Source organism: Panulirus ornatus, chromosome 19, assembly GCF_036320965.1.
Source record: "Panulirus ornatus isolate Po-2019 chromosome 19, ASM3632096v1, whole genome shotgun sequence".
In the NCBI taxonomy this organism is placed as follows: Eukaryota; Metazoa; Arthropoda; class Malacostraca; order Decapoda; family Palinuridae; genus Panulirus; species Panulirus ornatus.
The window spans coordinates 64531020-64549227 of record NC_092242.1 but is presented as its reverse complement, the minus strand read 5'-3'; the positions used below and the strand labels follow the sequence as shown (position 1 = coordinate 64549227).

At 44.8% G+C, this 18208-nt stretch overlaps 1 protein-coding gene across 1 annotated transcript; it reads left to right on the top strand.

Moving 5' to 3' along the window:
- The first annotated feature begins 266 nt into the window (after positions 1-266).
- On the top strand, positions 267-15097 carry LOC139755609 (dromaiocalcin-1-like). Its single transcript, XM_071674160.1, has 5 exons — positions 267-359; positions 6205-7041; positions 12136-12348; positions 12716-12790; positions 14027-15097. Exons 2-5 carry the CDS (start codon positions 6756-6758, stop codon positions 14197-14199), a joined length of 747 nt encoding a protein of 248 aa, XP_071530261.1. The 5' UTR covers positions 267-359; positions 6205-6755; the 3' UTR covers positions 14200-15097.
- The last annotated feature ends 3111 nt before the right edge of the window (positions 15098-18208 follow it).

Genomic DNA, 18208 nt, shown 5'->3' with positions numbered 1-18208 from the left:
TATATATATATATATATATATTTAGCTACACATCTCTAAACCTATACGTACAAGGTGGTGCAGCACTTGCTTGGTCTTGTCCTAACCACGGGCCATCCGATGAACCAAAAAAAGTAAGTTTAATCGCCAAACTCTACCGAGGCGTTAAATCAATCACTAAAGGATGGGAAACCTCACAGTAGAAATCGGTGGGAGAGTTAATCAACTCGTCTACTCGAGCAAGTGGGAGAGAGAAATTTTCTAGGTTGTCGCGAGAGCTGCGAGGAGCAGCCGTCAGTCGTGTGAGCGTCTCCGGGGCGGGCGGACGGTCGTCGTGTTGTTGTGCGCAGTCTTCATCCAGACTTTCCTGCCTGCCCGAGGTACTCTCCCGTGTGTGTGTGTGTGTGTGTGTGTGTGTGTGTGTGTGTGCGCCTCTAGGCGGGATGGTCCACGGCTCTCATCTTCCGTTCCAGAGTGAAGAAATGCGTCCAGAAGGATTTTAAGCGACCTACGATACGACCCTTGAGCAAGATTGGTACGACCCTCATCTGACCCTTAAGGGTTAGGTCGAAGTACATGCCATCATCATCGCCACCCGGGAAATTTACCCGTCTTGCTCATTGCATGGGTCGCACCGTCGTGCTCAAGGATCGTACGACATTGGTCAAGTGTTGGACCGCTGTGCTCAAGAGTCGTACCGTCGTGCTAAAGAGTACTATGTAATTGCGAACAAGAACACATCTCTCACAATTTTCACAGCTCAGGTAGATGGCTGGTTAAGATAACTTTGTCACTTTAAAACAAGACACTCCGAAATTTAACCTAGACGTTCATTTGGCTTCGTGGTCCCGTGCATATACCATCACAAAGGTCCATGTATATAGGTGCAACTCTCAACTTCCCCGTGGGGGAGTGAGGCAGTAACGCGGTTAGCGTGCTACCACATCCGGCTTAATTAAACCTGCATGAAGAACCTCCGTTACAGCTCCACAAACCTTGCCTAATGGACAGATAACGGCGACTGTCCTACAAACGTCACAAGCGCTTTCAAGACTCTCTGAAAATCTGGTGTAATTTATCTATACAACACTAATGGACGTGCAGTCAAGATCTGTATGTAATTTTCTTTAAAGATGATTACAATATCGTCCATACCTCCACCTCAGATTGGAAGGGAAGCCATATTTCTGAGTTATCTGGCAGGTATATTATCTCTGTCTTTCCCAAGCAATGAAAGGAAAAGTATATATTACCATCATAACGTAACCGTTTTCTGTCTCTCAATTTCAGAGAAAATGAAAATAATTGAGACGGTGACTAATGTATTTCGTAAGCGAAAATTTCACCGTCAATATCTATATAAATAGCGTACTTGAGGAAAGACAAAGGCTTTGGAGATTGCCGGTGAAAAATGGTGGATGTAAGACAACCTCACGAGCACGACAGTACGACCCTTGGGCACGTCAGTACGACTCTGAGGTATGGTGGACTGGCCTTTAATCTGATCGGGTCGGTCAGGTGGAAAGCCACGGGGGTCGTACAATCGTGCTCATGGGGTTAAAGGGAGAGGACAAAAAAAGTCATCATTCAATAGGAATGAGATAATCTGTAAAACAGCTGCCACTAACATGAATGATAATAAGATTTCAGACGTCATTTCGAAGAAAATACAAACAAACTCGGAAACACTAACAAATGTGTTTGCATTAACCATTTTCTCATATGATCTACGTGAACAACGTTCCCAAAGCAGTCCTTATCAAGCGTTCCCGTAACTCTCTCCATTCTAAACCACTTTTCCCCTGGGAATTCGTAACGTGAGATCACTCGATCGTGAGAAGATATCTTGCCATAACTTCTTTTCTTTCTTTCTTTCATACTATTCGCCATTTCCCGCGATAGCGAGGTAGCGTTAAGAACAGAGGACTGGGCCTTTGAGGGAATATTCTCACCTGACCCACTTCTCTGTTACTTCTTTTGGAAAAAAAAAAAAAAAAAAAAAAATAAGATAAATATCCCCGAGTGTTCCTACGGATGGGAGATCATAAACGTCGTGAGATTTACTATTTGAAGGGGTTTATAAAAGGTTTGGAGAGTTTTCAAGTTATGATGATATCTTGAATTTATTATGGGTTTTGATTGAAACTTTCATACTTTCGAAATCTATAACTTCTACGGGGTGATGACTTAGAAGTTTCATACTTGTGAAATACAGGAGCTTAATATTTTTTTTTAAAAAGTTTCAAGTGTCACGAGATATACTGCACAGCTTTCAGGACTTTATAAGACTTATAAAGTTTAAAATTTATGGGATATTGGTTGACTGAAATGAATATTTAAAAAAAATCGCCGAAAATCCACAAAAGACCCAAAAGATCGTCATCTAATTGGGAAATGAGTGATTGGGTAATTATGGGAGGGCTGGTCAATGGTATATAATGAGCAGCGTTTCTGTCTGTATTATCTTGAATGTCTTGTGTGGAGATGAATGTCAACATTCCCCAGTCTGACGCCCAGATGTAGACCGATGATCATATTGTGTAATTACCTATTTGTACTGTGAGGAGTTTTACAGTCGTGTGTGTGTGTGTGTGTGTGTGTGTGTGACACATATACAGACTAAATTGCCGACACATGCTACATGGGAGAGGATGTTCGCCAGCCTTCACGTCTCTACCATTCCCACCAAATTATCGGTGGGGGTGGCGCTTCATTCTCCCCTCCCCGATGGGGGTGGCGCCCCATTCTATCCTCCCCCTCCCCCGTTTAGGGGTGGCGCCCCATTTTATCCTCCCCTACCCCGTTTGGGGGTGCCGCCCCATTCTATCCTCACCCTCCCCCGTTTGGGGGTGGCGCCCCATTCTATCCTCCCCCTATCCCCCCGTTTCCCCTCTATATAGGTTGGTGGGGGAGGAGCCTACAACATTGCTATCCTGTCTCCATCTATCCAAATAAAGAAGGGGATCGTACCTCTGTGTTACATGGTGTTCCCATGTATTCCTACTCCCACGTAAACACCCATGTACTCCCACGTGCACCTATGTACCCTCATTTAAAACTATGTACATCCATATACAATCATGCACACCCATGTACTTATGTACACTTATATACATATGCCATGCACACCCATGTACTTATGTACACTTACGCACATACTTCCACGTGTACCCATGTACTGTACAACCAGATAACTCCGTCACAGTCCATTAGGTTTCTTGTTTATACCTGGCTTTCCCCTGTGTGTGTGTGTGTGTGTGTGTGTGTGTGTGCTCGTCTGGCGTAGCTGAACGTATTCTCACGTGAACGTATCCCAAGGTGAACGTACTCCTACGTAAAGGTACATCTGCCAAAGTATTTCCGTGAATGTTACTCCCATCAGAACGTAATCTAACGTAAACGAATTTTTTGTATTTGCGAACGTACGTACGTACGTACTTCTGTGAACGTATTCACCGAACGTCCAACTCGCAATTTCAATCGGTCTATCCAGGCATCTACCAGTATGGGTCCGTTAAATTTCGAAATGAGCCACACGGCTCGTGTTGACCTGGTAAGGCTGGTGGTGTGAATGGGAGACAAAGTTCTTGCTAATCATGGCAGCCCCATTTTGGTGTAGCTTTTTTCTTCGAAATATGACCTAATGGTAAATGAGAGGAAAGGCCGCAAGCAATTGATGTTTCAGAATAACATTAAAAACCTGGGCTGCCAATGAGAGGCCAGAATAATGTGCATTTCTCAAAATCCTTCGTCGGGTGGTGTGCATTTCTCAAAATCCTTCGACCGTGGTGTCGTACTGTTTCCCGTAGAAAAAAAAAGTGGCAAAATACCTTTTTTTTTTTCCGTCTGTACGTACGATTCCCGAACATCCTTCTCACACACCACCCACCTCCTCAACCCACGCCCGGCGTGTGTGGGAGTAAATCATAAACTTCCACATTCATGACAGTTCTTTGAGACTTCATCTTCGTCATCATCTTCATCATCATCTTCACTTTACGCACAAAATACGATTCGTCAAGCGAGACCAAAGCCACCGCTCTCGTCGCTTTCGTGCACAAAATACCGAAATTCGTATCGATTCTAGACCAACTTTCAGGTCCAATAACGTACGTATACTGGCGAGATGTGTACGTCTGTCACCAGCGACTCTTCTGAATTCAACCAAGAGAGATTCCTCCCAGCTACTGAACCAAGAGGGGGGGAGGAGGAGGAGGAGGAGGAAGATTTCACGATCACGTCTTGGTGACACGGACTCCCGGAAGTCCCATCGCTCCAACTCTCCTTTTGATCTGCATGGCTGACCCTTCCTTGTCGACCGTGTGTATGTGTGCTATGGAGAGAGTTCCACACTCGCGTTGCCCCGTCTCTAAATCAACTTTGGGTGTGTGTGTGTGTGAACATTTCATCAACATATCCCCCCTCCTCCACACAACCTTATCTATAGCCCATGCCTCGCATCCATACAATATGGATGGGACTAACATACCTTTAAACATAACCTAATTTTGGCTTACCAGATAACGATCTCTCTTTCCACACATTCTTCAATGTTCCCATACCTTCGTCCCTTTCCCACCCTATGGCCTACTTCTTCCATGTTTCCATCTGCTGTCAAGTCCACTCCCAGGCATCAAAAACCACTTCCTCCAACAGTTCTCCGTTCAAACTCACATCCCAAACATTCCCATACCTTCATAACCTTGCCTTTTTACATTTACTCTCAACTCCTTCCTTTCACACACTCTTCCCAACTCAGTCACCAACTTCTACAGTTTCTCACACGAATCGGCCACCAGTGTTTATCATCAGCAAACAAGTGACTCACTTCTCAGGCCCTTTCATCCCCTACAAACTGCATACTCGCCCTTCTCTCCAATTCTCTCGCAATTTTTATAAGCATATAACTCTTAAGAGACCAGACCTTGTAAATATGAAAATAATAACCATGGGAATCATAAAAAAAAAAAAAAAATGACTGTCTAAGTCGATATAACAGAGACTACAATCCTAAACATTAAGCATCACAAGTTAATTACATTCAAACAACCGATAGCAACAACAACAACAACAAAAAAAAAAAATACCACATCAATACCTTACAAAAGGTATCACCTTGAGTGATGTGATGTCAAGTACAACTTCAAAACACATGCAACCATGACATCCGCAAGTTGTAAACACAGAACAACGACTTATTACGTACGGTCACTACAAAGTACACAGTCGGTACTTACCTTCTTGATCACACCACAGGACGACGACCCAGACGATACCCGGGAATAATGAGACCTGATCATTCATTCTCGACCAGACTGCGCGCGCAGTCCTTCCCCCCCTTGATTGCTGGGTCGTCTTCATGACTGATGAACTCTTTCCCCATTCTGCGAGAGAATTTCTAATGAGGAGAATGCTTGGATGACATACGAATAACACATTTTATGTTCATACCGAACCATCTCTCCCGCCATTCGCCTGGGGCAGCATCGGGAACTAAACAACACACACACACACACACACACACACACTGTCCCTGGTAGTCATGTAACATATATGATACGTATTTACGGATGAAGCTATAAGAGCAGTGAACAAGAACTGTCGATAACATGGATGAACAATGCCATACCGTTCATTCAGCCCCTTCATAACAAACCTAACAAGCCTTGATCACCCTGGATGTCGATATTAGGCATGGGGGCGGGGCCTCATATAACAAACATGTACAACACCAGTGATGAAACTCCCTCCCTTCTCTCTCCTCACACACACACACATACACACATATTCCAATGGTCTGTGAGTTAACCTCACCTGGGAGTTTAACACTATCTGCTCTCGATCACAACAGTGCGTCCACCGCACCGCGCTAAGCGCTGACCGTGTCACTCGGTCACCTTAAACATGATCGTCTGCCGTGAAGGCTGATCTAAACCCCCCCCCCCCCCAACCAACCCCCCAACCGCCCAAGGCGACGGTTAAAGCTCGGGTATCCTCCTCCTCCTCCTCCACCACCACCACCACCGAAATGGTGGTGCTCCGTCAGTCACCATATGAAAATTTAACCCTTTTAAAAATATAGCCGAACCCCAACGTTTTCTACGATGTGTGTCCTCTAACGTGATATAGTGACCTTTGTTATCTAACGGAAGTGGAGTATATCATACACAATTACTGTACGTAAACAGGGAATGTATAATTTGAACTCTTTTTCTCTCCTTACAGATCAACAAGCCAACGGAACTACGCTTCTCAAATACAAGACAGGCGTAACACAACGGATCCTAAACTTTCAAACACAGGCCTTCACACAGTGACCGACAAGGACTAGTTTTTTATTTCTTATTATTTTTCTCTCGTCGAAAAATCGAAAAGAAAATATCTTATAACCCAATAGTAAACAGACACAGCCCCCCTCCCCCTCTCCCATCTTCAGGCGTACCAACTGAAAAAATACAAATACAATCAAGGCAGGTGATTAAAAAGTGTCTTCACATAAAGTATCTTAGCCACTCAGTGAAATACGTGAAGTGGATTAGAAGGTAATCTAGTGGGGGGTCTTGTGAATCAATTGTGAACTGCTAATTATGAGCTGAATTTACGAGAACAGTAGCCGGCCTGAGATCAACTATAAACGGAAAATAAGCATTGAAAATAAGGCTCTTTGGAGAATACGTGAAACAGGACGAAACGAAAAACGAAAAACGTCAGACTACGAGCGAAAATGATCCACGCTGAGGAATGAAGTGAGGGAACCACAGTCCACGTTCTACATCATGGAACATCGAAGCTCAGCCGACTCCAGTGAGAGCGGAAGTCGCCCTTCGGTCACCCGTGGCGCTGGAGACTACAGAGGACGTCCAAAGGATTCTGGAAGGAGGAGCCACAGTAGACGTGCGGGAGTGCACTTGAGGGAGTGTGGGAGTGTGGGCTGTTGCTCCTCCTCCTCCTGCTCCTCCTTCTCCTCCTGCTGGGGTGGTTGGGCAGCAGTGGTGGTGGTGGTAGTGTTGGCAGCAGCCTCGCGGGCAACTCCAACGCTGGCTAAGAGGAACGCGTCTTCATGTGAGTTACCTGTTGCAGTGAACATTTTCACCTCGTTGCCTCTTTTTTTTTTTTTCATGATTCATGACTCTCTCTCTCTCTCTCTCTCTCTCTCTCTCTCTCTCTCTCTCTCTCTCTCTCTCTCTCTCTCTTTACGTTGGAGGCTCCGGTCACGGACGAAAGTCCACATCGAGACCGGGCCTACACTGAAATAAGAGAAGTTAATGAAACCGAAAGAGACGTGGGTAAGTACTTACGAATTCTGGAGGGCGTGAAAAAAGAGAGAAAAAAAAAAAAACTTTTAAATATGTGGCTGGTCATAGTTATTGGGAAAGACATGAGATGGCAGAGGTTTCCAAAGTCTCGAGGTGTAGGGAGGGAAACAGTTATCAAAACGGCCCACCCCTGGAGTTGCCAACGGCCACACAGTAACCTTGTGAGTGCAGGCTGCCGAGTATTGTGTGGTCTAGATAGTGTTGGGGGGGGGGGACATTCATGTTCAAGAAACGACTAGTTAAATAATTACGGACCTTAATGACCCTCATCATATATCTTAGACAAAGATTCGTATTCAGTATGAAAGAGACTTTCCAAGCGAATCCATTACCCTTAGAAAAACACACACACACAAAAAAATTGCAGGTAAAATAAATCAGGGACTGGATGAATGAAGACTGAACAATACCAGTGAATAACATTACCTTAAGAGTCATTAGGTAAAAAGAGAAGAGTTTTGTGACCCAGACACCTCCATAAGAACACCGCTCGCACTCGTTGCGCAAACACTGTTGAACGGGGAAGCAGCATTCGGTCAACACGAGAAAACAATAAGCGTATGGTGGCCCAGCGTTGCGGGCTCGCAGTGGAAACAAACAAAGACACCTAACCAGGTTGACGGGCGAAGATGGAGGTAAGCTCATGCCTTGGCAGGCGTTCCGCTATGACGACAGTGCTAATCAGTCCTCTCGCTAGACCCACAATCCCGCTAGGCTTCACGGCACACACACACACACACACACAGACACACACACACACACACACAGACACACACACACACACACACACACACACACACACACACACACACACACCCGTCTGTTTCTCTACGCCTTCCTCAGTTCTGTCGTTATCACTCTCCCATCAGCTTGTATTCCCACACTAATGGGTGCTCAAACACCCACAATATCCCGCCCACATTACTATATACTACGTGGAGGTTACCCGTGCGTGCGCTGCCGCTGATGACTGTGGCAAAAACACTTTAAAAACAACTAGTTTTCTTTAGAAAAATTTGATGCGAGGAAAAGCGACTGAAATGAAATATTCAAATTTTGAACGTTGTCGATTCTCCAGCGGTATCATCGTAACACAGTATCATTAATATTCAGAAATATCGGCGTGAGATGTGTCTGGTGTCTGGTGGGTGGTAGGTAGGCAGTCAGTCACGGAACAGGTAGAAGGTAGTGCTACCACAACACACACCCTGAGTTACCAGGAGGAGGAGGCGGAGGAGGGGTACGTAAGCAAGCCCTCCTCCCCTTCAGTGCCTGTCAAGTTTTTAAACTCCTCCTGCCCTGGTGGCTGTCCTTTTCTCTCTCTCTCTCTCTCTCTCTCTCTCTCTCTCTCTCTCTCTCTCTCTCTCTCTCTCTCTCTCTCTCTCTCTCTCTCTCTCTCTGAATCCCCTTCGTTTCATCTCTTTAAAAGGCACACCCCTCTAAACCCGGAAGCCTAGTCGCTAGTACATAAAATTTCTCGGGGCGCCTGTGGCCATCAACAGCTGTGCGTCGTAACTTCAGAGGGGAGGGGTCGTACTGTCGTCCTCAAAGGTCGCATCATCGCTCCAAAGGCGTCAGTGAAGGAACGCAAGGTCGTCGCAATACCTGTATTTCAACAGAAATGCTGTACGTCGTTACTGTGTTGTTTTGCGAATACTGACAATGGTACAAGGATCATCATCCAACGGTACTAGAATCCTCAACCAAAGACGTAAGATTTGATTTCCATCACTATCTTATCATCTACCCTCCAGTACAACTGAAATGTAATTATCTACCCTCCAGTACATCTGAAATGTAATTATCTACCTTCCAATACGTCTGTAATGTAATTATCTACCTTCCAGTACGTCTGTAATGTAATTATCTACCTTCCAATACGTCTGTAATGTAATTATCTACCTTCCAATACGTCTGTAATGTAATTATCTACCTTCCAATACGTCTCTAATGTAATTATCTACCTTCCAATACATCTGGAATGTAATTATCTACCTTCCAATAACCTGTAATTAATTATTTACTTTCCAATACATCTGGAATGTAATCATCTACCTTCCAATACATCTGTAATCATCTTCCTTCCAATACATCTGGAATGTAATCATCTTGGTGTGTGTGTGTGTGTGTGTGTGCGTGTGTGTGTGTGTGTGTGTGTGTGTGTGTGTGTGTGTGTGTGTGTGTGTGTGTGTGTTATTCTTTTCATGGTCCCATTAGACAGTTGTGAACCATATAAGAATCAGACTGGCGAGAAATTACTACCAATTAGAAAAAGCAAATAACTCTCTTACAGATGACCGTCGTTAAGACCGATAATTCTGATGTTCTCATGGGACTTCTTCGCCCTTATGTGGGAGGTTCAGCACTCCCTCCCTAAATAACTTGGGTTCATTGTTTACAAACACAGTTGCGACTTTTATCCCTCCGACTGGAGTGAAGTGATCGAGTTATACACTGACCTAATAACCTATTTACTAGTTGGTTCGTGAGATATGAGAGGTGATGACTTCAAGCTGGGCGACACACACACACACACACACACACACACACACACACACACACACACAAGGGCTTTTCGAAGATATATTTCCTCTATCAACCACCGGAGTTCAAAGCAATGAAAGAACCAACATTTCTGAGGATGAAGCATGAATAAACAGATGAAGGATAACGAAAATAAAGGAAAAAAACGAAGGAGGAGGAAGAGGAGCAGAACGGAGGAGGAAGAGAAGGAGAACGGAGGAGGAAGAGAAGGAGAACGGAGGAGGAAGAGAAGGAGAACGAGGAGGAGGAGGAGGAAGAGAAGGAGAACGGAGGAGGAGGAGGAGGAGGAGGAGGAAGAGAAGGAGAACGAGGAGAAGAAGGAGGGGGAGGAAGAGAATCTGGTGAGATAAATCTCAAAAAAAAGAAAAAAGAAGAGAAAATCAGACAAAAAAAACCCCCAAAAAACGGTATAAATCCCAGGATGAGAGTAGAGCTGAGGACGTGTGAGGTATTAAGGGCGAGACATCTGGTGACCTGGTTTACAGGAGGACGTGGGGGGAGGGGGGGGGGTTGGGGTGGGTGGGTGGATGGAGTAGCAGCCCCCCCTTCCCCCCATTTACTCCACCAGAGACATGGTGAAGGATCCACTAATACGTCCCCATCATGGCCGGTTATCGGGTAATCGTCCGTAAAACACCTTCATTCCTTCATGATCGCCCGACACCTTGATTAACTCAGAGAGGACGTCCGATTGTTATCATGAGAGAGAGAGAGAGAGAGAGAGAGAGAGAGAGAGAGAGAGAGAGAGAGAGAGAGAGAGAGAGAGAGAGAGAGAGAACACAGTAGCTACAACCTGTTGTGATGAGACCGGAAGAAAAGTGGAACAGTTCTCGCTTCAGTGTGGCTATGGTCGTGGTCTAGCCAAATGGTTGTATGATCTAGCCAAATGGTTGTATGGTCTAGCTAAATGGTTACGGTCTAGACAAATGGTTATGGTGTAGCCAAATGCTTATATGGTGCAACCAAATGGTTATATGGTCTAGCCAAATGGTTATATGGTCTAGCCAAATGGTTATGGTCTAGCCAAATGGTCATGGTGTAGCTATATGGTCACTGTCTAGCCAAAAAGGCTATAGTCTAGCCAAATGCTTATGGTCTAGCCAAAAAGATCATAGTCTAGCCAAAACAAGCTCTTATCAGACAGACAGGTCACTCAAAATATATAACGATCCAACTATCGTTCACCAAGCACTCGCTCGTTAATCTCGTTAACGTTGATTATCGCAGCTCCTCGTTAACATCCGCGAACAACCTAATCTGTTATGATAACATCACCGAACCCTCCTCTTCGCCTCACCATACCTCAACCCGTTTTCCCTCCAATCGCCTCTCGTTACCTTCTGAGGGTCACTGATAGTTCAGAAAATGAAGGAAGGAGGCAAAAAAAAAAAAAAAAAAAGAAAAAAAAAAGAAAGAAAGAAAAAAGAAAAAAAAAATGGAAATTCTAATTAAGTGAATGTTGTCTAGCAGGTCTACGAATCCATGCTCTTCCCTCCAATACACTGCCTCACTCCTCATTCCCTCCAATACACTGCCTCACTCCTCATTTCCTCCAATACACTGCCTCACTCCTCATTTCCTCCAATACACTGCCTCACTCCTCATTTCCTCCAATACACTGCCTCACTCCTCATTACCTCCAATACACTGCCTCACTCCTCATTTCCTCCAATACACTGCCTCACTCCTCATTTCCTCCAATACACTGCCTCACTCCTCATTACCTCCAATACACTGCCTCACTCCTCATTTCCTCAATACACTGCCTCACTCCTCATTTCCTCCAGTACACTGCCTCACTCCTCATTTCCTCCAATACACTGCCTCACTCCTCATTTCCTCAATACACTGCCTCACTCCTCATTTCCTCCAGTACACTGCCTCACTCCTCATTTCCTCCAATACACTGCCTCACTCCTCATTTCCTCAATACACTGCCTCACTCCTCATTTCCTCCAGTACACTGCCTCACTCCTCATTTCCTCAATACACTGCCTCACTCCTCATTTCCTCCAATACACTGCCTCACTCCTCATTTCCTCCAGTACACTGCCTCACTCCTCATTACCTCCAATACACTGCCTCACTCCTCATTTCCTCAATACACTGCCTCACTCCTCATTTCCTCCAGTACACTGCCTCACTCCTCATTTCCTCCAATACACTGCCTCACTCCTCATTACCTCCAATACACTACCTCACTCCTCAATACGCTGCCTCACTCCTCAATACACTGCTTCACTCCTCAATACACTGCCTCACTCCTCATTTCCTCATCTCCCCTCCCCTCTCACAGACCGGGGTCAACACGCCAACCAAGTCTTGAGCGCCACCGCCTGCCCCATCGCCTTCCACGCCATGGGCAGCAAGTGCTACTTCTACGGCTACTTCCCACTAAACTGGTTCCGGGCGGCCGAGTTCTGCCACTCCTTCGGGCAGGACGTGTCCCTGGCGGCGATAGACACCGCCCAGGAGAATTACCACATCAAGAGGTGGCTCGTGGTCAATGGTACGTACCCGGAGCGGGAGACACACGCTATATATATATATATGTATGTATGCACAGGTAGGTAGATGAGGTAGATTATAGACGGTGGGGGGAGAGAGAGAGAGAGAGAGAGACAGAGAGAGAGAGAGAGAGAGAGAGAGAGAGAGAGAGAGAGAGAGAGAGAGAGAGAGAGAGAGATGAAGTAGATTACTGACAGACAGATAGATAGATATAGAGGTGGAGAGGAAGAGAATAGATAAGTAGATAGGTCGATGAAATCCTTAGTAACGAGAGAGAGAGAGAGAGAGAGAGAGAGAGAGAGAGAGAGAGAGAGAGAGAGAGAGAGAGAGAGAGAGAGACTCACAGGTTCCCCTCCCTCTACTTGCAGGCAACCATCGCACTGGGGTCTGGGTCGGAGGCTCTGACAACGGCCATAACGGGAAGTGGGCGTGGTTCCCAACAGGTGAGTTATCTATCGTCTATTCACAACGGGTGAGTCACAACGGGCGACTGAAGTGCACTTACCTTGCACGCACAGAGAGAGAGAGAGAGAGAGAGAGAGAGAGAGAGAGAGAGAGAGAGAGAGAGAGAGAGAGAGAGAGAGAGAGAGAGAGAGAGAGAGAGAGAGAGAGACTCACAATTCCTCACGACAGTTCCAAGTGAGAGCGGTATATATATATATATATATATATATATATATATATATATATATATATATATATATATATATATATATATATGATTAGCAGCGTCTCAGCTGACACGTTAGTTCAATAAGGTCGCTCTTCAACATCCCCCCGGCCCCATACCACACCCTCCCCTTCCGTCCCCACGTTCAGTGGAACCAGGGGTGTTCATCGCGTGCGTGAACATCATTTGCTGTGTTCATTCGCCGATTCTCGTTTCTAATACTTGTTCTTCTTGTTCTTCTCGTCTGCGTAAGCAATGTTTGGCCTTTGAAAGGAGAAACTGTGTCACTATTTCTCACGTTTCAAAACGGTGGGTTTTGAACCCCTTGATCACGACGGTACGACCCCTGAGCACGACGGTACGACCCTTGATCACGACGGTACGACCCTTGATCACGGCGGTACGACCCTTGATCACGACGGTACGACCCTTGAGCACGACGATACGACCCTTAAGCACGCAAGGTCTGACTCTTGATCAAGACGGTACGACACCTTGAGTACGACGGCACCTACCCCCGAGGGCGACGGGATGGCCCTTAAGGACGACGTTACGACCCTTAGGTGCGATGGCCTGAACTCTGACCTGACCCCCACAAGCCACATGAAAAACCAGGCCAACATAACCAATGGTCACACACTCGTACATAAGGGTTCGTACCGTCGTGCTCCAGGGTAGTACCATCGTGCTCCAGGTCGTACCATCGTGCTCCAGGGTCGTAACGTCGTGCTCCAGGGTCGTAACGTCGTGCTCCAGGGTCGTAACGTCGTGCTCCAGGGGCTGTGTCATAATTTTACTTTAAATCACGTTCCTAAGTGCACTTTCGTGTCATAATCACATCATCAGGGGGAGATGCAAGAAAGAAATACAACAGTGTTGATATACAACGAAGAGACGTACCTAGGACGCTATTTGGTATACAACTTAAGCCATTTAGTTTTGTAGAGTCTGAAAGAAAATTTATATATATCTAGTGTGCATATTCTCACCTCCCTCTCCTGTTGGTCAGGTCAGCTGGTCGACTACAGCAACTGGGGGCCCTCACAGCCCAGCGGGGGTGACCAGCACTGCATGTATATGGTGGGAGGTCTCCTTGGCTACCAGTGGGCCGACTTCCACTGTGACTTCGAGATGAACTTCCTCTGCGAATATAGGGTGAATCACATCAAACCCTGGCGGTAGACCTTGACCGTGTCGTTGAAGCAGCAGCGCAGCCATACAATACTACAGGGAGCACCCTGAAGAGAGAGAGAGAGGGCGTCCGCAACACTGGGAGTCCAGGGGGCAACTTTGTACAAATACAGATATACAGCGGTCGGGAGAAGACTATAAAAAACAAACAAACAAACAGACAAACAGCAAAATGTCCACCCAACACATTTTTCTAAGGCGACACGCGGCTCAAGTTTCATTGTGGGTACAAAAGCGTACGACGCCCCCCGGGGAACGCCCCCTCTACAGACCCCTTCTTCACCCAGGGGGCGAACTGCTGCAAGCAACTAAGTGTGAAGAAGTCAAGTCTGTTCGATGCACCTCATCCTCCGCGACTCGCCTCATTCAAGAGATCAAGACGACCCTACTCAGAACCATGGACGAAGGAATGCATTCAAGAAACCTTGCCAGTACCACGCCCACACGTCTGCAGATGAGAGTCAAGGACGAGGGAGTCGTGTGGCAAAGTACTCTAATGTGTGACATTATATAGATTTCATTTTTGTGATACTATAAAGGAAGGGGGCAGGTAGGTTTTTGTGTTGCATTCATCGTATATTAGTCCCAGAGAGATTCTATTTATAACTCCTAATTCTAATTAAATATATATTTTCCTATTATTATAATTATGCAGCTATTAATGTGGCAGATGTATATACCATATATTTTTATACTATATCATACTATACCACACTGTCAGTTCATACGTATAACCTCACACACACACAAGGGGATTCTGTCTCTCCGCTGTGAGTTTTCCCACAGCCTGTTATAATGATTATGATCTCTAAAATAAATGACTTTATAAGAACTTCTTGGCTTGACTCTATATATATACATTTCTAATAGATTCAAAGCATCAAGACGCGCCATTTGCAGTCAGTCACAGAGGCTGACCTAAGTCACAGAGGTTGACCTGAGTCACTGAGGCTGATCTGAACCAGTAACGTGACCCCGAGAACACACACACACACACCTTAGCTTTAAAGTCTATCCCACTTTGACAAGACAACCTTTATGTTTCGCTAACTCTAACGAAACTAATCGATGTGATTTTCGTATTCGTAACGTCACTCAAATGCGGAGATTCTTTTGACCTTTACTCTGCTTCACACGTATATAAACCATTAAAGACTAACTGGAGTATCACAACACAAATTTTCAACCTATGGCTACCCATGAGATATGTGGGGGGAATTACGGCTTACGTTCAACATATATACTATAGTCCTACCCAACTTATAACGACTTCGTTTTCTCACATGTTGGTTGGTTTTCTATGATCTCTTTCCGTCTGTGTAACGTTCTCTCTCTCTCTCTCTCTCTCTCTCTCTCTCTCTCTCTCTCTCTCTCTCTCTCTCTCTCTCTCTCTCTCTCTCTCTCTCTCTCTCTCTCTCTCTCCATTCATCTAAGACCTGCAATCTAATTCCTACGTACACACAGAAACCAGCTTTAACAGGTAATCAATCGTCTTTCTTTTGTAAACCTACGGAGGGAGAGTTTTGAAACCCCTGCGCAATATACACCGTAGTAGCTTACGCCAGGAATGCGTCCGTCTGTCAATATACGTGTCTATCATGGGGGGGATGAACGTGCAAGTCCCTAAGTTTCTCACAGGTGAGACTTTCCAACCCTTCTGCTAAGGTTACATAAGGTCAGGTAGGCGAAACCTAATACCATAGAGGTTATTCGAGTTCTTTTTAAGTCTCCCTCGCTGGTCTTAATGCGTTATGTCGGCCACTGTACGCGACCTGGTCAACACTAACACGAGCCTGGAAACCACAGACACACACACACACAAAATTCTCCCATCGATGCTATTCCGCATGTAACCAAGGGCACTGACGGAGTGCTTTCTTAAAATTCTTCCCAAAGTCTTTGTCCAGCTCATTATGTACATTTTCTAGAAGACATGATGTAATCTAATACCTATACCGAGCGAAGAACTCATTTCCATACACCGTTTCGTAGACTTTGAACCCATTCCACCCTGATGATATCCGGCAGCACGTCGCAACGTATGGGTGATGCGCATTTTCTAACCAGTTGGAAAATGGCCAAACGACACCAACACACATTTAAAGTTCCTTTTTCTTCCCCCCCCCCCCCAACTTGCCATCTAAGGGGCAGGCCTTTAATACCCCCCCTCAAGCCCTTCCACCCATCAACGAAATTCAAAATAGCAATTCTCATATCACCAGAACGACTGTGTATATATATATATATTCAAATTCAATATTTATTCACTGGCGACGACTCAAGAATGCCATTCTCTCGGCCTGTGATAAAATAACAGGGGAAAAAATGATAAAAGAATTGCCGACGCGGCATCATAGCCTAGCCGCCCGAACCCCCGCTCGCCAGCTCGTCTTAACGCCGGAGATCGGTTTTATTACGTCTTTATCTCGCGACTTCTCTGCATCGGCGCCACGCAAGGCCTACCGATATATTCCCGAAACTTTAGGACTACTGCTGAAAACATCGTCATTAAAAAGTCCCTTAATCTAAAGTTACTCCGGCGTCAAATGTAATGTTTACCAACGTTGAATATTTTCCCAAATCAGGGAAGAAAACGGAGAAGGTGGAAATATCAAATTACGCCAACGCAACGCAAGGGACAATTGGAAAAGTTCCGTCGACTTTTTCTTTTTTTTCTTCAAGTTGCAACTTAACAAAATAGATAAGACGTGACCATTATCCTCATATGGCTGCCATAACTTAAGTTCATCCATATACGCCCGCTCAGTATACATATACAGATGACCCTCGTCAAATAAATTTCCAGTCGACCCCCGACAGTTCCTTAAATATTCTTTGCTCTAAACTAAATTCTATTCTCCGAGCGGCAATATACTAAGACCTTTTATGTCATATAAAGTAATGGAGCGGTACCACCCGCTCCCCAACCAATTCAGAGGGAAACTCACAATTTGGGACCTATCTACAAGGTCTAACCTCTTCAATTTGCATCCCTGACAATATGAAAGGAAGCGTTCCCGTATATATATATATATATATATATATATATATATATATATATATATATATATATATATATATATCCTTGGGGATAGGGGAGAAAGAATACTTCCCACGTATTCCCTGCGTGTCGTAGAAGGCGACTAAAAGGGGAGGGAGCGGGTGGCTGGAAATCCTCCCCTCTCGTTTTTTTTTTTTTTTAATTTTCCAAAAGAAGGAACAGAGAAGGGGGCCAGGTGAGGATATTCCCTCAAAGGCCCAGTCCTGTGTTGTTAACGCTACCTCGCTAATGCGGGAAATGGCGAATAGTATGAAAGAAATATATTTTCAACATACCTTGCGCGGCGACAGACATTCTACCGGTAAAATAAATCATCAACTTTAAGCATAAGTTTTCGTGGTCATTTTCTGTTTCATTGTCGGAACGTAATGCCCATCAGGGTGATTATCATTTTATAATTAGTATGATCGTAATTCATGACTTCAAGTGGAGGAGGATAGAGGGGACAAAATGAACAGGTACATCAGGGACACATTTTTTTTATTTCTAATCAGACGACCCTCGAAATGTGAAAAAAAAAAAAAATGTTCGAATGTTGACAAACTTTTTTGTGTGTGTGTTTATTCAAATAATAGTTGAATCCATGTAATGACCGGAAATGGAGAGAGAGAGAGAGAGAGAGAGAGAGAGAGAGAGAGAGAGAGAGAGAGAGAGAGAGAGAGAGAGAGAGAGAGAGAGAGAGAGAGATTATTTCTATAGAAGTGTTTGAATACCTTGTCTTACAATTCTAAAACAGAGATTTTTGAGATAAAAAATACTATGAACTATTACCTTCAATTTTTGGCATTTTTCTCAGAAAAATAGATTTCCTTTAAAACCTCATCATAAAAGTATTTTTCATGCTGAATACAAATCTGGTGTTGAAATATCGTTGAGTCGTCTTTATGACATTCGTTTAAGCTGTTAAATGAAGTCAATTTTAAAATATTTTCTGTTCCT

Coding starts and splice junctions, on each gene's coding strand:
- LOC139755609 (XM_071674160.1), top strand. CDS start 6,756: ATGGAACATCGAAGCTCAGCCGACTCCAGTGAGAGCGGAAGTCGCCCT. Junction 7,042..12,135: donor TAAGAGGAACGCGTCTTCAT/GTGAGTTACCTG, acceptor CCCCTCTCACAG/ACCGGGGTCAACACGCCAAC. Junction 12,791..14,026: donor GTGGGCGTGGTTCCCAACAG/GTGAGTTATCTA, acceptor CCTGTTGGTCAG/GTCAGCTGGTCGACTACAGC.